The sequence below is a fragment of the Pelobates fuscus genome, chromosome 3 (genome assembly GCF_036172605.1).
Source record: "Pelobates fuscus isolate aPelFus1 chromosome 3, aPelFus1.pri, whole genome shotgun sequence".
NCBI classification, from domain to species: Eukaryota; Metazoa; Chordata; class Amphibia; order Anura; family Pelobatidae; genus Pelobates; species Pelobates fuscus.
The window spans coordinates 8034787-8058347 of NC_086319.1; the positions used below are offsets into that span (position 1 = coordinate 8034787).

The 23561-nt window shown below is 40.0% G+C and overlaps 1 protein-coding gene across 2 annotated transcripts in view; it reads right to left on the reverse strand.

Moving 5' to 3' along the window:
• The window catches only part of SOX5 (SRY-box transcription factor 5), a 264806-nt gene that overhangs the window by 110644 nt on the left and 130601 nt on the right, over positions 1–23561 (reverse strand). For both annotated transcript variants that reach the window (XM_063446673.1, XM_063446674.1), the window contains 3 exons: positions 19673–19759; positions 7989–8161; positions 4764–4832 (listed from right to left, as the gene is read on the reverse strand). In XM_063446673.1, coding sequence (XP_063302743.1) covers positions 4764–4832; positions 7989–8161; positions 19673–19759 — 329 coding nt within the window. The remainder of the gene's footprint in view (positions 1–4763; positions 4833–7988; positions 8162–19672; positions 19760–23561) is intronic.

Below are 23561 nucleotides of genomic sequence, written 5' to 3' on the forward strand. Positions count from 1 at the left end.
CATTCGCTCAAAATGACTGCGGCTGTCACTTGTGTACAAAGCGCAATCACTTTAGAAGAGGCAACACCAGTATTTTTCTCTTCACTTTCGAGAAAACACGTTGTGACTACTCGCCATTCAGTTTTAAAGGAGCTTCGATTCCAGGCAGATGAGACTGAACAGAGGAAACATCCTAAACAGCCTTTTGTCATCTGTCAGTAAAAAAAAACAGCAGGGGGGATGGGGGGGTGCGGAAACGCAGTGTAATGGAGGTACATTTTGTGGCTAGGGTGCCAGCTAAGCCACCAATGAATAGTGATCTAACTGCACTCACATTTATCACAGATGTTGCGTCACTTTTTCAGACAAAATGCACGCAGTACAAAAACGAAAATAAGTCACAATTAGTAATGGGCCAGAGTCCAAAAACAAGATTTCACTTTAAGGTACAAGCATTGTGAGCATGCTGTAAGGGGGCTCTTAACGCATTTCATTTGTGTAAGTTGACTTCACAAAGGTAGCCTTCCATGTCCATATAGTCTGACTTAACAAGTAGCCACCTACTATAAACCTCAGCTGAGGCTTTTACACAATCTTTCTAATCTCAAAAGGCTTGTATCGAGCAGCAATGGGTTAATATATCTGTATGTCATATTCACCCAGATATCACTGGTCACAGCCTTTAAGGATCAGTTTACCCAGAGCTTACCCACAGATGCCGGGCGGAGAGGTTTAATCAAAGTAGTTGGCCTATCAATGGATGCAATGAAACGAGGCTGTGAAAGGGTTAACTACAGCTGCAGTCCTATACAGGGATACAGTGAAACCTGACTGTGAAGGGGTTAACCAATGCCATTAGATACAAAGAAAGAAAAAAAAACTTGGAAGGAGTTAATCAGAACACTGAAGAGGTTAAGTTAACACCTTCACACAGTAAAAAAGCTTAATTGGTCAGGCAGAGCTGAAGATGTTTATCAGAGCAGATAAGAGGTTAAATTATATTATCCATCAGTGAATGGGCTAATTATAAATGTTAGCAGTTAAAGAGTTAATGCTACTAGTAGTCAAGGAGTTATACAACTAAGGAGTTAATTGGAGCACTGCAATAAAAAGAGGTAATTTCATAAACCAGCAGGGAAAGAGTTAATCAGTGTAACGGACAATGATCGCCAAAGGGTGAAGAAGTTAAAGGAATCAGTTCACTGTGAAGGAGTTAAAAGGCAGAGCCACCAGTGAAGGAGTTAATGAGAAAATCTACCACTCTGGTTGATTTGAGTAGTGGTGAATGAGTTTATAAGAGCAGTTAGCAGCAAAGAGTTAATTTGATAAATCAGCAGAGAATGAGTTAATGGGAGCATCTGTCAGTGAATGGGGTTAATCTGGGAGACCAGCTGTGATTGGTTTAAGTAGAGTGTTCAGCGGTGAGTGGGGATAATGGGAGCTGCCGGCACTGAGAGAGTTAATGATCCTTTGTTTTTTTGATTTCTGTGTTCCCAGGCATTATCTGAGCCCTGGAGCGAGCGGGTGGGCCCTATTCTGATAACTGATAGGGCATCAGCTGCACAGTCTCTGTGAGAAACAATTGTTCCCATCTCATTGCCGGCATCCTCACTTGTTTGGGAAAAGGTTGTGGAGTCATGGGAAAGCCGTCTGGATCTGGAAACGCGATGTCCTCATGTTTACAAGATGCAGACTAACAGCTACTGCACACACAGACCATGCATTTCACCCCTCTATCGTGCTGCGTTGGTCAGTGCATTGGTGTTTTAACCTGTAATATTTATTATGTGACTAACTGGAGTTCACTCATGGGTTTATTCACTAAACTCTGAATGGTAGTGAATTAAATCAGTGTTTATATTCTGGTCATGAAACACATTTATTAATCTTTCAGCCACTTTTTGACACAAAAGTGCTCAGCTTAACTTCACTTTTTTGTCACTCTAAATTTGTCAGAACCGTCACTTCTCAGAACACTTTGATAAGAGAACTCCATGTCATGGACATCACAGGTCTAAACGGCTACGAGCTTTTTAACCCCTTAAGGACCAAACTTTTGGAATAAAAGGGAATCATGACATGTCACACATGTCATGTGTCCTTAAGGGGTTAAAGGACATGCCAAGAATTCAGTTCCCTTTCAATCCATTAATTACAGCTTACTGTAAGAAATGCTGGCCTGGTGTACCTGAGTAACAACCGTCTATGAACACTTCATCAGAAAACACGCTTCTTTCCAGATACTCCCAGATCCCTACTCTGGAGGGAAACGTGCAGATAGTGCTATTAAATTACCTATGCGTGGCTCCATTCACACACATTCTCTCCCGCCACCTTGGATAAAAGTTCCTTCTGTCATATAAAAGTGACGGACTGGAGGTTTTTTTTATTCCTAGAATATTATATAACTTCTATCCCCAATCTAAGGATGTTTACAAACAGGACCACACATTCTTTCTTCATTTCCCTGTAAAAACATTCCATCCCACCTTTTACACTTTACAGGGTATTTATTTTAATAAAAATCAATGAAATATTCCATCAGATTTCTCCAAGTTTAGCACTTCCCCCATATTTGCTCTTAAAGTTTCTCTAAGTTTCCACGTTAACTAAGAAGGCCACATTCGGCTTTACTTCACCCAAAAGCTTTCTTCGCCTCCAACAGGTCACAATTCTATGAGGAAACCCTACCTTGAAGTCACACAAACTGGCTGCTACAATGTACATCCCCCGCTAAATCAACTTTATTCAGCATTTGGCGACACTGTGCAGTGCTTAGTGTACGCCGCAAGGTTTTTATTTTTAGACATTAATGAGTCACATGTAATTATCATTACCGGATGACCATCTCTGCTCGATATTTGGCAGCACAATCTGCCAGATCAGATGCATCACACAAAATACTAAATCAAATCTATCACCCTCTTATCAAGAGCCTCCCCAAACCTTTCTATAGACACTTTTTTTCATGCTGATGGCCGCACACAGAAAGACGGCAATATGTGGCCTTCTATAAGTAATAAATGTTTCTTACCTGCAGTTTCTAAATTCTACATATTGAAGGATAGATAGCACATATGGTGAAGTATAGACCAACATCAGCTCTTTTCTTAGTGAGCTGCTAAGGCCCTGGGTGAATGTGATACAAACTATGTGCTCAAGCAGGTGAATGAATTTAAATGAGCAAAGCAAAATTAAAGCATTCACTCCTGCAGAAACCAGCATGTTCCCATACAGAAAGGCAACTCTGTGACGGAAGGGAAATATGGGACATTCTTACTGACATGCGAGATGTGGAGACACACAGGTGGAAAGAATATTAATGGTCTGAAAACAGTTTGTTGGCCCTGAAATGTTGATATCTGCCTGAATTAATCATATTTTTTTTTCCTTTCTCCACTGTACAGTGCCGTTGCGCCTTGTTACTTTTATAACTAGCATTTATTAAGCTCCAACACATTCCACAGTGCTGTACAATTGGAGAGAGAAAAAAATGCACGAGTACCAAGATGAAAAGGATGTAGAAAAATACAATTTAAAATGCCCAGCTGTCCCCTTCTCCTATTCACTGACCAGGAATTTAAAAGGGTGTCTTTAGCGAGAGAGCAGATTTCACCAACCAGTAAAAATATCAATATAGGGGTAGTGGGCATGAAGTGAGGTTACTACACCATCAGGATAACGGGGTTGTTTCTGCGCTCAACAATTCCCGATTTAGAGAATAAACCCCCAATGACAGCACTCCACTTTCTAACATTTGGAGCACAGCTTCAGCTTCCATTTATATATAAAAAAAAAAAAAAAAATCAAAACCACAGGCAACATGAATTTAATATATAATAAGACACCGGATACAAGGACTGAAAGAGCAGTGTTTAAAATCAGATCGTTTTACTCTTTCAAAAACTCTAGCACCAGATGACAATACACCAAGCAGGCACAGTCTGCGTATAATGAAGCCTTTGTCACACACAGACCCTGTTTATTTTACAAGTTAATTATTCAGTGTCAATGTCCCATGGGCCGCACCATTTCCTGGACAATAAATTGCAGCCTGTTTATTTAAAACATGGAGTTTGTCTGTAGCTGGCCTGATAGATTAAGCTGCTAGGTGAAAGTCTAAAATGGGCAGCGCTACACTTCCTGACATAGCCGTTCTACATGGCTCATTCAAACACTGCTGTCTGGTACAAACTGGCGGGGTCTAGGTATTGTAGGACTGTTGCTGGGGGCCGTTTACAGAACCCCATGTATTCACTTGCAGGTGATATGTCTCACTAATTTTGGGTAGACTGTTCTAATGTTTTCAGTCAAAGGTTTTGTGTCTATGACCGTTTATTGCATTTTAGAATTAATGACAGGAAGACTGCACATTCTATTTTCCTGGGGCTAATGGGAAGATTATGTAAATTTAGATCTCTGCAAATTAAAGAGACCCGTGACAAAAAAATACAGATACAAAACCCATTATTTGATCTCCAAAGATTGCATTAATTTTAAGGGGACAATTTATTCCTTGCAAATCAGTTTTCTTTAGAGTCCCTTTACCTGCAAAGGAAAGCAACCTCCCTCCCCGCCCAACTACCTTTCTGTACAAGAATAAAAGGAAAAAAAAAACCCAAACACTATATCAAATGTTATATTTAAGACATTCCTGCTCTTAACGGCCAGGACAAGAGAAATTAACTGTGATCTGAAAGAAACAGGGTAAATGCTGGCGAGCAGATATGGAGGTAAAAAGCATGTCTGACAAAGGATCAATTGCAAACAGGACTGGCTCTCACCTGTATCTGCTGCTGTAGGAGGTTAATTTTGTGCTGTTGCTGCAGAAGTTGCTGCTGTTGTCTTGCAATCTGAAAAGAAAATTCACTTTAGAAAAATATATTTTGTCGGTTTATAGTAATGAGGGATAGTAAGAGCAGCATTGTGTGTACAGACAGACTGCTTTTACTACTGCAGTACCCATTTACTAACAGACTGGTGTTAAATTCTACATGTGCACATAAGACTCCAGGCACCATGACCACTGCAAGTTATTGAAGTGGTCATGGTGCTTGTAATGACCCTTTAATAAATTCAGTCATTAATTCTGATAAATTACATCGTTACATATAGAGGGCCCAATGAATAAAGTCCTGATTGCACAAGACAAACACCCAGTATAAGATTCCTATAATGTATCATTCTATTCGTATGTTAAATAAATCTTTCCCAAAAACAAAACCTACAAAAAAAAGAAAAAGCCAACAGTAAAAATCTGCACAAATATTTCCTAAGGACTAAAATCTTACATTTATTAGCTGCAGAACAGATTTCTGTGGTAAATGAGATAATTTCCTTTTACCTAGCACTAACTTGTTAGCGTTGGGCATTGTCCAGACCAACACGTCTCAAAGATGCATCACTACTAGTGAACACCACTCACAAGGAATCAACCTCAACGCGCTCCGTCCTAAGGATACTGCAAACCCCTCCTTTTTACAGGAGGTAAACACACCCCTGAGGAGTGATTCCCCTCCTTTTTACAGGAGGTAAACACACCCCTGAGGAGTGATTCCCCTCCTTTTTATAGGAGGTAAACACACCCCTGAGGAGTGATTCCCCTCCTTTTTACAGGAGGTAAACACACCCCTGAGGAGTGATTCCCCTCCTTTTTACAGCAGGTAAACACACCCCTGAGGAGTGATTCCCCTCCTTTTTACAGGAGGTAAACACACCCCTGAGGAGTGATTCCCCTCCTTTTTACAGGAGGTAAACACACCCCTGAGGAGTGATTCCCCTCCTTTTTACAGCAGGTAAACACACCCCTGAGGAGTGATTCCCCTCCCTTTTACAGCAGGTAAACACGCCCCTGAGGAGTGATTCCCCTCCCTTTTACAGCAGGTAAACACGCCCCTGAGGAGTGATTCCCCTCCTTTTTACAGGAGGTAAACACGCCCCTGAGGAGTGATTCCCCTCCTTTTTACAGGAGGTAAACACACCCCTGAGGAGTGATTCCCCTCCTTTTTATAGGAGGTAAACACACCCCTGAGGAGTGATTCCCCTCCTTTTTACAGGAGGTAAACACACCCCTGAGGAGTGATTCCCCTCCTTTTTACAGCAGGTAAACACACCCCTGAGGAGTGATTCCCCTCCTTTTTACAGGAGGTAAACACACCCCTGAGGAGTGATTCCCCTCCTTTTTACAGGAGGTAAACACACCCCTGAGGAGTGATTCCCCTCCTTTTTACAGCAGGTAAACACACCCCTGAGGAGTGATTCCCCTCCCTTTTACAGCAGGTAAACACACCCCTGAGGAGTGATTCCCCTCCTTTTTACAGGAGGTAAACACGCCCCTGAGGAGTGATTCCCCTCCTTTTTACAGGAGGTAAACACGCCCCTGAGGAGTGATTCCCCTCCTTTTTACAGGAGGTAAACACGCCCCTGAGGAGTGATTCCCCTCCTTTTTACAGGAGGTAAACACGCCCCTGTGGAGTGATTCCCCTCCCTTTTACAGCAGGTAAACACACCCCTGAGGAGTGATTCCCCTCCTTTTAACAGGAGGTAAACACACCCCTGTGGAGTGATTCCCCTCCTTTTTACAGCAGGTAAACACACCCCTGAGGAGTGATTCCCCTCCTTTTTACAGCAGGTAAACACACCCCTGAGGAGTGATTCCCCTCCTTTTTACAGGAGGTAAACACACCCCTGAGGAGTGATTCCCCTCCTTTTTACAGGAGGTAAACACACCCCTGAGGAGTGATTCCCCTCCTTTTTACAGCAGGTAAACACACCCCTGAGGAGTGATTCCCCTCCCTTTTACAGCAGGTAAACATACCCCTGATGAGTGATTCCCCTGCTTTTTTACAGCAGCTAAACACACCCCTGAGGAATAATTCCCCTTCTTTTTACAGCAGGTTTAGCGAGCATATTGGAGCATATTCCACATGAAATCCAAAAAGTTGTGATTTTATAAGGAATATACTCCAACAAAGATACTTCACTTAACCTGTTGTCATGCAAATTCCTATTTTTCTTCTCATAAAGATGCATGGTCTTATTGAGGTTTAGGAAAATGTAATGGATGGGGAATCACTCCTCAGGGGTGTGTTAGTTGAAGTGCAGTATATAAAAAAACACTATAATTATCCGGAGAGCTTTATCTCAATGACATATCTCAATAACGTGGTTTGGGTGCAGCAACCTTACCCTCTTAACCCTGAGATGTAACATTTCTAAGGGTTTTTCCACTGCACTAACCAAGTAGCACTTGGTCACATGGCGTGGAAGTCCATAGGAAAGCACTGAATGCAATGTTTTCCTACCGGGAAGCTTTACTGTGCGATAATGCACATTAGGTCCCCAATCCTCCTGTAAGAGGAGCACTAGATTGGACCATGCCTGGAAAAATGCAATTAAAGTATTTTTTGTAATTATTTTTTATGATAAACCTTGAGAGGAAAACAGAACACGTTAAAAGGACACTATAGGCACCCAAACCACTTTGTCTCATTGAAGTGGTCTAGGTGCAATGTCCCATTCCCCCTTAGTCCTGCAATGTAAAACATTGCAGTTTTAGGCAAAATTCAATGTTTAAGTTGCAGTACTAAGACACAACCAGACACCACTAGAGGCATTTCCGGGAGTTTCCTGGACTTTGCGTCCCTCAAGGTAGACCACTTCAATGAGAATTCCTACTCTTTTCTATGTTTGTTATATATTTTTTGGTGTCTGAGGCGTTTAGTTTTGGACCATTGATTTCAGTTGCATATAGTGGTTATATTTTGTATGATATTCCAGTTGACATGTGGTGCCTGATGATACCAGACAAAAAGAATATTGCCACTCCAGAACAGTGTTCTCCAGCTGTCTGACATACTTGGAGGCGGCCCAACACAGAATAAAACATAAAAAAATAAAAAATGAAAAAATAAAGAATGCATGGACATGTTCTTTGCACCATAACTACTTCTGTAAAGTGAAGTGGTTGTGGTGCTTATAGTGACCCTGTAAGCCCCTCCCCAGCTAACCTGTTCTTGCTGCTGTTTGGCTAACTCCATCTGTTGGCGCTGCTTCTCGATTTGTGAGGCAGCGAGTTTCTTCTGTTCATCGTGCGCTGCCAGCAGCTGCTCTCGTAAACTAGTCAGCTGATTAATCATACCCATTAGCTGTCTCTCCTTCTCAGCAAGGCTTTCTGGGGTCCCTGGGAAAGCAAGTGATGGACATGTTAAAGCAATGCATGTTAAAGGGGAGTCACTGAATGCTCAGTTAGCAAAACCTATACATATTTAAATTAGTTAGCATAAGATTGGGGACCCTGAATGCAGGTATATAGAGAATATAGACATCCACTTATTTTAATGTACCAAACCCTCATTTTAGTGGATATGGTCAGGGTGATTAATAATAATAACTTGTATTTATATATTCTCAAACCACTTTTCAGCACAAGCTCTCAGAATTACCCGAATTGGAATAGATGTTATTATTACCCAATTGATGGTACTCATTTTATCGACCTCGGAAGGATGAAGGGCTGAGTTGACCGTGCTGGGATTTAAAAAGATGACCTTGTGTTTTAAACAGGATCTGTAGCCAGGGAATTTACAAACTGAGCTTCTTCACCAGCTCAGTTGGTAGGGCTATTCCAAATTACTCCATGACTTATGGGTAGCCTTGTATTAACTGCCAAGTAATTTATTTTAAAAAAAGGCCATTATTTTATTAACACAAACTCATTTCAAAACATTGTAGTTTAAAGGGACACATAGTCTTTATGAATTAAGGTGCTTAGAAAGTCCCTTTAATGACACATTATTGGGAGTATTATAGCTGCGGAACACAAGATACATTATAGGACACTGCCACTTTAACACAATGTACATTATAGGACACTGCCACTTTAACACAATGTACATTATAGGACACTGCTACTTTAACACAAGATGCATTATAGGACACTGCTACTTTAACACAAGATACATTATATGACACTGCCACTTTAACACAAGATACATTATAGGACACTGCCACTTTAACACAATGTACATTATAGGACACTGCCACTTTAACACAATGTACATTATAGGACACTGCCACTTTAACACAATGTACATTATAGGACACTGCTACTTTAACACAAGATGCATTATAGGACACTGCTACTTTAACACAAGATACATTATATGACACTGCCACTTTAACACAAGATACATTATAGGACACTGCCACTTTAACACAATGTACATTATAGGACACTGCCACTTTAACACAAGATGCATTATAGGACACTGCTACTTTAACACAAGATACATTATATGACACTGCCACTTTAACACAAGATACATTATAGGACACTGCCACTTTAACACAATGTACATTATAGGACACTGCCACTTTAACACAAGATGCATTATAGGACACTGCTACTTTAACACAAGATGCATTATATGACACTGCCACTTTAACACAAGATACATTATAGGACACTGCCACTTTAACACAAGATACATTATAGGACACTGCTACTTTAACACAAGATACATTATAGGACACTGCCACTTTAACACAAGATACATTATAGGACACTGCCACTTTAACACAAGATACATTATAGGACACTGCTACTTTAACACAAGATACATTATAGGACACTGCCACTTTAACACAAGATACATTATAGGACACTGCCACTTTAACACAATGTACATTATAGGACACTGCCACTTTAACACAATGTACATTATAGGACACTGCCGCTTTAACACAATGTACATTATAGGACACTGCCGCTTTAACACAAGGTACATTATAGGACACTGCCACTTTAACACAAGGTACATTATAGGACACTGCCACTTTAACACAAGATACATTATAGGACACTGCCACTTTAACACAAGATACATTATAGGACACTGCCACTTTAACACAAGGTACATTATAGGACACTGCCACTTTAACACAAGATACATTATAGGACACTGCCACTTTAACACAAGGTACATTATAGGACACTGCCACTTTAACACAAGGTACATTATAGGACACTGCCACTTTAACACAAGGTACATTATAGGACACTGCTACTTTAACACAAGATACATTATAGGACACTGCCACTTTAACACGAGGTACATTATAGGACACTGCCACTTTAACACGAGGTACATTATAGGACACTGCTACTTTAACACAAGGTACATTATAGGACACTGCCACTTTAACACAAGATACATTATAGGACACTGCCACTTTAACACAAGATACATTATAGGACACTGCCACTTTAACACAAGGTACATTATAGGACACTGCTACTTTAACACAAGGTACATTATAGGACACTGCCGCTTTAACACAATGTACATTATAGGACACTGCCACTTTAACACGAGGTACATTATAGGACACTGCTACTTTAACACAAGATACATTATAGGACACTGCCTTTTTAACACGAGGTACATTATAGGACACTGCCGCTTTAACACGAGGTACATTATAGGACACTGCCGCTTTAACACAAGGTACATTATAGGACACTGCTACTTTAACACTAGACACATTATAGGACACTGCCACTTTAACACAATGTACATTATAGGACACTGCCGCTTTAACACAAGGTACATTATAGGACACTGCCACTTTAACACAAGGTACATTATAGGACACTGCCACTTTAACACGAGGTACATCATAGGACACTGCCACTTTAACACGAGGTACATTATAGGACACTGCCACTTTAACACGAGGTACATTATAGGACACTGCCACTTTAACACGAGGCACATTATAGGACACTGCCACTTTAACACGAGGTACATTATAGGACACTGCCACTTTAACACGAGGCACATTATAGGACACTGCCACTTTAACACAAGATACATTATAGGACACTGCTACTTTAACACGAGGCACATTATAGGACACTGCCACTTTAACACAAGATACATTATAGGACACTGCCACTTTAACACGAGGCACATTATAGGACACTGCCACTTTAACACGAGGCACATTATAGGACACTGCCACTTTAACACAAGATACATTATAGGACACTGCTACTTTAACACGAGGCACATTATAGGACACTGCCACTTTAACACAAGATACATTATAGGACACTGCTACTTTAACACAAGATACATTATAGGACACTGCTACTTTAACACGAGGCACATTATAGGACACTGCCACTTTAACACAAGATACATTATAGGACACTGCCACTTTAACACAAGATACATTATAGGACACTGCCACTTTAACACAAGATACATTATAGGACACTGCCACTTTAACACAAGGTACATTATAGGACACTGCCACTTTAACACGAGGCACATTATAGGACACTGCCACTTTAACACAAGATACATTATAGGACACTGCTACTTTAACACGAGGCACATTATAGGACACTGCCACTTTAACACAAGATACATTATAGGACACTGCCACTTTAACACGAGGCACATTATAGGACACTGCCACTTTAACACGAGGCACATTATAGGACACTGCCACTTTAACACAAGATACATTATAGGACACTGCTACTTTAACACGAGGCACATTATAGGACACTGCCACTTTAACACAAGATACATTATAGGACACTGCTACTTTAACACAAGATACATTATAGGACACTGCTACTTTAACACGAGGCACATTATAGGACACTGCCACTTTAACACAAGATACATTATAGGACACTGCCACTTTAACACAAGATACATTATAGGACACTGCCACTTTAACACAAGATACATTATAGGACACTGCTACTTTAACACGAGGCACATTATAGGGCACTGCCACTTTAACACAAGATACATTATAGGACACTGCCACTTTAACACAAGATACATTATAGGACACTGCCACTTTAACACAAGATACATTATAGGACACTGCTACTTTAACACGAGGCACATTATAGGGCACTGCCACTTTAACACGAGGCACATTATAGGGCACTGCTACTTTAACACGAGGCACATTATAGGACACTGCTACTTTAACACGAGGCACATTATAGGGCACTGCAGATGAACAGAGTTTATTCCCAAAGATTTTGTTTACTGAATACGCCTGGTAGTGCTTTAGGGGACCAAACTTTTATTTATTCAAACTACCTATTTTTTCCAAAGCTACTAAATTTATTAGAGAATAAAAAGCGATACTTTCCCCCCAACTTATTTACTTTATAGAACTATCTAATAGCCCCTTCCTCGAAATCACACATTTCTCAATATGGTGAATATAGGACGGGAATGGCAGAAAATAGAAAAGATTAATTGAGTCGTGGAACAGGGCTAAATACTGGGGGTGTGAATTATCGAACCTTAATTGTTTTAATGATTACAATGTTGTGTACATATTATAAAAGGATCCCTGAAAAACTGCGAGATTGTGATGCTTATGATACATTTCCCTCACCCTTCAAACATGCAACTGTAACTGTAACCTCGCTACTGCCATTTGCCTCCAAGATCCTCGAGAGAGTTGTTTATGCAATATTGACAGACTTCCTCAAATCTAACTCTCTGCTTGACCCCCTTCAGTCTGGACTCCGCACTGGTCATTCTGTCGAAATGTCTGTGACCAAAGTATCCAACGATTTAATTGCTGCTAAATCTCAAGGCCATTACTCTATCCTAATTCTCCTTGACCTGTCTGCTGCCTTTGATACTGTTGATCATCAACAACTTCTTCTCATTCTCCGTAATCTCTGTCTACAAGATATTGCTCTCTCCTGGTGCTCCTCCTACCTCTCCCAGTGCTTTTTCAGTGTTTCTTTCTCTGACTCTGCCTCTTCCCCACCAACCACTCTCTATCGGCATCCCCCAAGGTTCTGTCCTTGGTCCCCTACTGTACTCCATCTATACTGCCTCCCTTGGTAAACTCATCAGCTCCTTTGGCTTCCGTTATCATTTCTATGCGGATGACACGCAAATCTACCTGTCCTCTCCTGATCTCTCTCCGCCCACCTTGACTCATGTCTCTGACTGTCTCTCTTCGATTTCCAACTGGATGGCTGCTCACTTCCTTAAACTCAACCTGTCCAAAACAGAACTTTTGTTCTTCCCTCCCTCAAGTGTTACTACTCCCGTGTCTGTCTCCCTCCAAGTCAACAGCGCTACCATCACCTCTACCTCTCAGGCTTGCTGCATGGGTGTTCTTTTTGACTCCAACCTCTCCTTCACCCATCATGTCCAATCAATCGCCAAATCCTGTCGCTTCCATCTCAAAAACATAGCGCGCATTCGCCCCTATTTAACCCAGGAAGCGGCTTCGGTGCTGGTCCATGCTCTTGTTCTCTGTCGCCTGGACTACTGCAATACCCTTCTCAGTGGTCGTACGTGTTCCCAGATTGCATCGCTGCAATCTATAATGAATGCGGCGGCCTGGCTCATTTTCTTGTCTGCTCGCACCTCCCACGCCTCCCCCCTCTGTCAGTCCCTGCATTGGCTCCCAGTTAGATATAGGGCTCAATTTAAAATTCTGGAGCTTGCTTACAAGTCCCTACATAATGCTGCTCCAACCTACCTGTCCTCCCTAATACACAGGTATGTCCCGTTGAGGCCCCTACGCTCTGCCAAAGACTTACGTCTATCCTCTGTCCGTACGCCCACCTCTGATGCTCGCCTCCAAGATTTCTCCAGGGCTGCACCTCCTCTGTGGAACTCCCTTCCCTTCTCCGTAAGACTTTCACCCAGTCTCCACTCATTCAAAAAATCATTGAAAACTCACTTCTTCAAGAAAGCATATCATTTAAACTGTTAGCAGTTTTTTTATCCCCCACCCCCGATGACTCCTCTCCTGCAACTGTCAGAAATAACCTACTAAGTTCTCAGTGAATACTTTTCTAGCAACCTCCTTCGTACCCCTACTTTTACCCTTTGTGTCACTATACCCCACTCCCTCTAGAATGTAAGCTCATTGAGCAGGGCCCTCCACCTCTCTGTTCCTGTATGTCCAATTGTCTGGTTACAATTACATGTCTGTTAGTCCACCCATTGTACAGCGCTACAGAATCTGATGGCGCTATATAAATAATAAAATAATAATAATAATATGAGGCTGTTTGATCAAACACATATTAAACTAAAGCACTGAATTTGAGACAGAAAAAAGGCTGCTTGCCCATCTCCAGGGAATTTAAGCGCAGAAAATGCGATGGCACAGGTTGGATCTGCAGTTAAAGAGTTTACATAAAAACAACATTTACAACCCGCTAAATCAACGCTCTGCAATTTCCAGTGCACACTGCTTAAAAGCTCCACATAATAATTACAGACCCATTGTCTGTAATTGTGTTAAAATGCAAAAAAAAAAAAAAAAAAACACAAGTAAAGGAAGCAAAATAGCGAGACGCTAGTGATAAATATTGAATTATTCTCCTTGGAATACATTGACCAACTGACTCCAAGTTCTCTAATTATGGGGCATTTTTTCCTCGCGCACAATTATTGTGCAAAGGTCAGATGCATTAATGTAACTCAAACCGCGATTCAACAGTCAGACTGTATTAATGTAATTCAAATATTGAAATATATCACATTAACACGAGTACAGAACTTAATGCCAGATAGATTATTAATTACTACTTAACATCTTAACTTCAGCAAAGAACCAAAATACAGAACAGTGATAAAGCTTGGGGGCAGGAATACGTGAATCCTACGCTATTGTGAGCGCTCTATTATGAAAACGTTGGAGTAACAGGCAGGATGCTCTACACCGCATCTCATTGTGTGTCATGCTATGTAATCCCAAAACCGAATCTGCATTTTTCATTTATCTCAAAACTCTGTGTCACCTCAAATATTATCCTCTTTAATCCATACATTAACCCTGCGTAGCATATGCTTTAATTCGGGAGCTATTTGATCAGTGAATGGATTACCTCTCTAAATCCAATGCTGGCAGCCGATGTATCCGTGAATTCTACCATGCAACGGATTACAGACGATGAAGGACGCAGGAACCTGTCACAAGGTCATGGCGCAAAACTGCAGAAAACTTTTACCTTTGCTGTATGACCACACAAGGAAAAGTTTATATAAAAACAAAAACCGCCAGGCAGACACCCTTATCTCGAATGGGAAAGCCAAAAAAAATAAAAATAACAATAACACTCTCCCTACTCCCTAAACACATAAGACTGTGGAACGGCAACTTGCATAACATTTCCATTTTATAAAAATGAATTTAAATTTACAAATCCAGATTAGAAAATAAGGCTGAAGTATCTTTATATCCTTACCATGGAAATATATGGATCATAATAATATAAACTATACAAATACAAAAAAAAATAAGAAGAAGAAATAAAAAAAATAAAACAGTGATATATATCTATATATATATATATATATATATATATATATATATATAAAAAATACACCTAGAAGATAAAAAAAAAGACAGCATTACAGCTGAACGCAGGGCGCTTAAAACCCTGCTCCCTAGTTGTAGTCCCCATGTGAGTGGTTGTAATGTACCAGCTAACCGCATTGCCCTCTAGGTATGACAAGGGTTTAATACTCCTTCAATACAGCAAACTGCTGAATACACAAACCACTAGCTTGATTAGCCCCAAACTATAGCAACCAGTCAAAATTAGACTGTAAACTCCCTTAGCCAGGAAGTGAATTATTGGCATTTCTAATAAATGTCAATGCTTATCCATACAAAATATTAACCCTTGTATTTGAGAAACAGAGAAATGTTGCAGTTGACAAACAAATTGCAAAATGTAGGACTAATTAAAAGATGGTAATATAATTAGTTCTTTATATTGTGACTGATTTGTTTCAATGAGAACTGACATAACCAACTAAAATGAAGATTCTCTTTGAAAACTCTAAAAACGAACTAATTCAAGTGAACAAACTCCTTACGTGGTGATTGGACAAGTTCAGAAACCGAATGACACCAGCATGAATTCTATGTATTAGAGATACGAAGGGGTAAATCTGTGCAGGGTAAGAGGAAAGGGGAGGTTAGATATGAAGGGGTAGATATGTGCAAATTAGAGATAGGAAGAGGTAGATCTGTGCAGGGTAAAAGGAAGGGGCAGGTTAGATATGACGGGGTAGATCTGTGTATGGTAATAGATAGGGGCAAGTTCAATAGGACTATACGATCTGTGTAGGGTAATAAGAAGGGGCAGGCTATATAAGAAAATGTAGATTTGTCCAGGGTAAGAGATAGGGGTAGGCTAGATAGAAAGTGGCTGCAGATCTGTGCAGGGTAATAGGAAGGGGCAGGCTAGATAGGAAGTGGGTAGATCAGTGCAGTGTAATAGGAAGAAGCAGGTTAGATAGGATGGGTTACATCAGTGCAGGGTAATAGGAAGGGGCAGGTTAAATGGGATGGGGTAGATCAGTGCAGGGTAAAAGGAAGAAGCATGTTAGATAGGATAGGTTCCATCAGTGCAGGGTAATAGGAAGGGGCAGGTTAAATAGGATGGGGTAGATCAGTGCAGGGTAATAGGAAGGGGCAGGTTAGATATGATGGGGTAGATCTGTGTATGGTAATAGATAGGGGCAAGTTCAATAGGACTATACGATCTGTGCAGAGTAATAAGAAGGGGTAGGCTATATAAGAAAATGTAGATTTGTCCAGGGTAAGAGATAGGGGTAGGCTAGATAGAAAGTGGCTGCAGATCTCCAGACCCCTCCAGCTAAAAGTCGTAAATAGACTGAATAAACAGAGGACCTCTACATATTACATGAAATTTCCCATCAAGGGTAAATATTCCCCTTTGCAGCTGCTACAATGCCTTGTGTTAAGTCAGTTTAAATTGTTTAACTTGTTTGGAAACCCCAATAATGTCATAAATGAAAGAGAAGTGAATCCCATTAAGTTGAAGTCAAACAGAAGGAAATCCCATTAAGATTAGGTACAAACAGGTGCTCGAAGAGACTCAGAACAGAGGAGTTTATTAATAGAAAGAACAAAACAGCTTCTAATTTCTTAATAAATCTTAAGCTACGAAAACCATTTATTGCCACATTATTATTATTTTTATTATTTATAAAGCGCCAACAAATTCCACAGCGCTGTACAATGGGTGGACTAACAGACACGTAATTACCACATGAAACGTAGGGCAATGTACAGCTCTCTAAATTAATCTCTAGAAATGACTTAAAACAAGATTAAAGTTGGTTGTGGTTTTAATCATAACTGTATCGTGACAACGACAGACGTGAATAAAATATATTGGGGTTCTAAAATTACCTTTGACATATTTGAGAAAAAAAAAAAAAAAGTGTAATGGCCAAGAAATGGTCCTGTGAATTTATTACAATTTTTACAGGCTTCTTCGTTACGTTATGTTTTTATTTTCCACGTCTGCTTTATTAAGGGATGAAGATGACATATTTTAATAATTCCCTGAACTTGTTGTGATTAAACATGTTTTCTGGAAATGAATCAGTCTCAGGTTGGAATGCGTATAATTTACCTAAAACACAGCTTTCAAGTTTTTCCAGAATGGCGTAAAAAGCCCCAGTCAGGCCTAAATGAACGGACAAAGAAAGCACATGTGTGTGTCAAATAGCTGAAAGTACACACCGCTGCTGTTGTCTCACTAAATACAGCTGCAGCACAGCTGAAGCATTGTTTGCCAGCTCCCTGGCCAGCGCTGCCATGAAAGACTTGTTCTCCAGCAGTAAATTATTAGTCCTTTGACCCTCTCCCCAAGAACCTGCAAGTTTAATTCATTAGCCCTAGAGGATGAGCCTCCATTCTGTGCAAACTCTGTGCTCACAATAGACAATGACTGACACTATTGCGCTGTGAAAAGAAACAATAAAACAAGACCTGTTTTCACAGCTTTCTAACAAATCTGCTTCACAACTATTAACCAAGCAGATCTCCCCCCCCCCCCAGCCCTCACTTAGACAAAGACAGGAGCTACAGAAGCAAAATTAAAAGCCAGGTGAAAGAATCATCTAGTTCCAGTACCTATGGTTCTGGTAGAAAGGGCAAGATATTAACACTTTACTATGGCACCAAGACTATTCTTAATCCCTTCAAAAAGTCTGTATTTTAGAGGCAATCAGAACGGGGTGAGTTCTGTTATGATTCTGTCACTGGAAATGTAGGCAGATAATTAAAATAAAGTTCCAGTCATGGTATGTTCTTCCCCGTCTCTGTTTTATTGGGCTTTGCCATAACCACTTGTTCTCAGGAAAAAAAAAATCTTGTCAATTGTAGTTACAAGATCCCTTGAGGAAAAAGGAATTAGACAGATAACGTTTGCAGCGCCGAATGAAAATGAACTTTTCATTACTTCCACTGTCTGCAAATGTAATTTTATGCAACAACTCTGTGCGTGATAGTACCATTAAAATGATGATTTGCTGATTGTCTATGAAATGGATTGTTTCGGTTTCAAAGAACAAATTGACGTTTATAAAGACCCCCCCTCAGACGCAGTGCATGATCTGTGATTTTATTCCCATAAACAGATAGACAAGTAAACATTGCAATGTAAATAAAGAGTTTTATCTGCAAGTGTGTTATTATAACAAGTGTGTTATTATAACAAGTGTGTTATTTAGAAACATGCATATCAGGCCTACATAAAAAAAAAGTCAGTTGCATCAGTTAAATAACCATAAAAGCTGTTATGAGGCTAAATCTCTTTAAAGTACTTAGTTGGGGTAGTTAGGCATTGTAAGTCTGGAATAAAGGTTGAGTGGAAGCCCCAGACCTTTCTTATTACATATCTCGTGTTGTGTAACCATAGCCACCCACTAATATGACTATCTCAGAGTCACTGATTATCTGCTATTAATTCTGAAAGGCTCAGACTTAATGTCTTTGAAAAACTTTGATGTTTTTTTTCTTCACCAGACTGAAGGATCTATATATTGAAAGGGACCGTCACACATTGTGTTTAAATGAAAGCACATGCTACGCACAGATAGGAGTGTGTAAAAACTTACAAGCTCTTTACATTCCGTACCCACATGGCCCCTATTAGCAAAGACGGACAGTTTCCTGCTTAGCCTCAATAACTCTGTAATACAAGTGGTGGAGACAGGACACGCCCACTGCGTGATACCCCAATGTTCGTGTGCTAGCAAGGTAACATCAGCTATAAAGGCAGTTTTGGTAGCAGAGTTCCTTTATGTCTTAATTCAAACAAACTGCACATCGTGTTGCATTAAATTTACTAAAAGGTCATTAAATATGAATAGTGCAAAGGATGAACATTAACAGGGGTATTCATTAAAAGTTAGAATTGCCGGGATATCAAATTTAAGGCAAAAATAGCTCAACTGGAAACATTCTCCAAGTTTCGAATGCTTTCAGACTGGCTATATTGGCCTACACTTTGAAATGAACTTTCAATTCACTTTGCTTTCCCTACAATTCTCACTTTCGTGAAAAGCCATGACTACCTTTGGCATTCCGCCTCCTGCTGGCTGACTGAGTGTTTTGCAGAAAGACATCTTCAATGGCTGACATTGAGGGTTTAAAAAGGCTCTGCAGCACCCACGAGTCATAACATACAAATAACATATTTAACATTTACTCACCGGTCCTGCAACATCAGATCAATGAATAAAACGTAAACAATCAAACTGAACAAGAAGCCAGCTTTCAATGGGGGGGGGGGGGGGGGGGGAATAAGAACATTTCCAAGTGTTGCAGAATTACAGTGGCTTACCTTTTATGTCGCCCAGATTGCCTGCTCCCATGGCAAGAAGTTTATCTTTCCAATCCTTAGACAAAAGCTTTTCAATGCACGGGGTTTCTAGACAGAAAAGGAAAAAGGAGGTTAAATTTAAAGAACTCTATCACAATAAACTATGAAAAAGGGGAACCAAAAAATGCATTGTATGGATTTACAAAGACTACACTAAAAAGAGGCAATTAGAAGCAGTACCGACCCTACCATATAATAATCCCATTACTGGCAGTGTCCTGGTACCTGATTAATGCTGGATTATTATTTCATTAGAAGCAGTAGTGACCCTACCATATAATAATCCCATTACTGGCAGTGTCCTGGTACCTGATTAATGCTGGATTATTATTTCATTAGAAGCAGTACCGACCCTACCATATAATAATCCCATTACTGGCAGTGTCCCGGTACCTGATTAATGCTGGATTATTATTTCATTAGAAGCAGTACCGACCCTACCATATAATAATCCCATTACTGGCAGTGTCCTGGTACCTGATTAATGCTGGATTATTATTTCATTAGAAGCAGTACCGATCCTACCATATAATAATCCCATTACTGGCAGTGTCCTGGTACCTGATTAATGCTGGATTATTATTTCATTAGAAGCAGTACCGACCCTACCATATAATAATCCCATTACTGGCAGTGTCCTGGTACCTGATTAATGCTGGATTATTATTTCATTAGAAGCAGTACCGACCCTACCATATAATAATCCCATTACTGGCAGTGTCCCGGTACCTGATTAATGCTGGATTATTATTTCATTAGAAGCAGTACCGATCCTACCATATAATAATCCCATTACTGGCAGTGTCCCGGTACCTGATTAATGCTGGATTATTATTTCATTAGAAGCAGTAGTGACCCTACCATATAATAATCCCATTACTGGCAGTGTCCCGGTACCTGATTAATGCTGGATTATTATTTCATTAGAAGCAGTAGTGACCCTACCATATAATAATCCCATTACTGGCAGTGTCCTGGTACCTGATTAATGCTGGATTATTATTTCATTAGAAGCAGTACCGACCCTACCATATAATAATCCCATTACTGGCAGTGTCCTGGTACCTGATTAATGCTGGATTATTATTTCATTAGAAGCAGTAGTGACCCTACCATATAATAATCCCATTACTGGCAGTGTCCTGGTACCTGATTAATGCTGGATTATTATTTCATTAGAAGCAGTAGTGACCCTACCATATAATAATCCCATTACTGGCAGTGTCCTGGTACCTGATTAATGCTGGATTATTATTTCATTAGAAGCAGTAGTGACCCTACCATATAATAATCCCATTACTGGCAGTGTCCTGGTACCTGATTAATGCTGGATTATTATTTCATTAGAAGCAGTAGTGACCCTACCATATAATAATCCCATTACTGGCAGTGTCCTGGTACCTGATTAATGCTGGATTATTATTTCATTAGAAGCAGTACCGATCCTACCATATAATAATCCCATTACTGGCAGTGTCCCGGTACCTGATTAATGCTGGATTATTATTTCATTAGAAGCAGTAGTGACCCTACCATATAATAATCCCATTACTGGCAGTGTCCCGGTACCTGATTAATGCTGGATTATTATTTCATTAGAAGCAGTAGTGACCCTACCATATAATAATCCCATTACTGGCAGTGTCCTGGTACCTGATTAATGCTGGATTATTATTTCATTAGAAGCAGTACCGACCCTACCATATAATAATCCCATTACTGGCAGTGTCCTGGTACCTGATTAATGCTGGATTATTATTTCATTAGAAGCAGTAGTGACCCTACCATATAATAATCCCATTACTGGCAGTGTCCTGGTACCTGATTAATGCTGGATTATTATTTCATTAGAAGCAGTAGTGACCCTACCATATAATAATCCCATTACTGGCAGTGTCCTGGTACCTGATTAATGCTGGATTATTATTTCATTAGAAGCAGTAGTGACCCTACCATATAATAATCCCATTACTGGCAGTGTCCTGGTACCTGATTAATGCTGGATTATTATTTCATTAGAAGCAGTAGTGACCCTACCATATAATAATCCCATTACTGGCAGTGTCCTGGTACCTGATTAATGCTGGATTATTATTTCATTAGAAGCAGTAGTGACCCTACCATATAATAATCCCATTACTGGCAGTGTCCTGGTACCTGATTAATGCTGGATTATTATTTCATTAGAAGCAGTACCGACCCTACCATATAATAATCCCATTACTGGCAGTGTCCTGGTACCTGATTAATGCTGGATTATTATTTCATTAGAAGCAGTAGTGACCCTACCTTATAATAATCCCATTACTGGCAGTGTCCTGGTACCTGATTAATGCTGGATTATTATTTCATTAGAAGCAGTAGTGACCCTACCCTATAATAATCCCATTACTGGCAGTGTCCTGGTACCTGATTAATGCTGGATTATTATTTCATTAGAAGCAGTACCGACCCTACCATATAATAATCCCATTACTGGCAGTGTCCCGGTACCTGATTAATGCTGGATTATTATTTCATTAGAAGCAGTAGTGACCCTACCATATAATAATCCCATTACTGGCAGTGTCCTGGTACCTGATTAATGCTGGATTATTATTTCATTAGAAGCAGTACCGACCCTACCATATAATAATCCCATTACTGGCAGTGTCCTGGTACCTGATTAATGCTGGATTATTATTTCATTAGAAGCAGTAGTGACCCTACCCTATAATAATCCCATTACTGGCAGTGTCCTGGTACCTGATTAATGCTGGATTATTATTTCATTAGAAGCAGTACCGACCCTACCATATAATAATCCCATTACTGGCAGTGTCCTGGTACCAGATTAATGCTGGATTATTATTTCATTAGAAGCAGTACTGACCCTACCCTATAATAATCCCATTACTGGCAGTGTCCCGGTACCTGATTAATGCTGGATTATTATTTCATTAGAAGCAGTACCGACCCTACCATATAATAATCCCATTACTGGCAGTGTCCCGGTACCTGATTAATGCTGGATTATTATTTCATTAGAAGCAGTACCGACCCTACCATATAATAATCCCATTACTGGCAGTTTCCTGGTACCTGATTAATGCTGGATTATTATTTCATTAGAAGCAGTACTGACCCTACCATATAATAATCCCATTACTGGCAGTGTCCTGGTACCTGATTAATGCTGGATTATTATTTCATTAGAAGCAGTACCGACCCTACCATATAATAATCCCATTACTGGCAGTGTCCTGGTACCTGATTAATGCTGGATTATTATTTCATTAGAAGCAGTAGTGACCCTACCATATAATAATCCCATTACTGGCAGTGTCCCGGTACCTGATTAATGCTGGATTATTATTTCATTAGAAGCAGTAGTGACCCTACCATATAATAATCCCATTACTGGCAGTGTCCTGGTACCTGATTAATGCTGGATTATTATTTCATTAGAAGCAGTACTGACCCTACCATATAATAATCCCATTACTGGCAGTGTCCCGGTACCTGATTAATGCTGGATTATTATTTCATTAGAAGCAGTACTGACCCTACCATATAATAATCCCATTACTGGCAGTGTCCTGGTACCTGATTAATGCTGGATTATTATTTCATTAGAAGCCGTACCGATCCTACCATATAATAATCCCATTACTGGCAGTGTCCTGGTACCTGATTAATGCTGGATTATTATTTCATTAGAAGCAGTACCGACCCTACCATATAATAATCCCATTACTGGCAGTGTCCTGGTACCTGATTAATGCTGGATTATTATTTCATTAGAAGCAGTAGTGACCCTACCATATAATAATCCCATTACTGGCAGTGTCCCGGTACCTGATTAATGCTG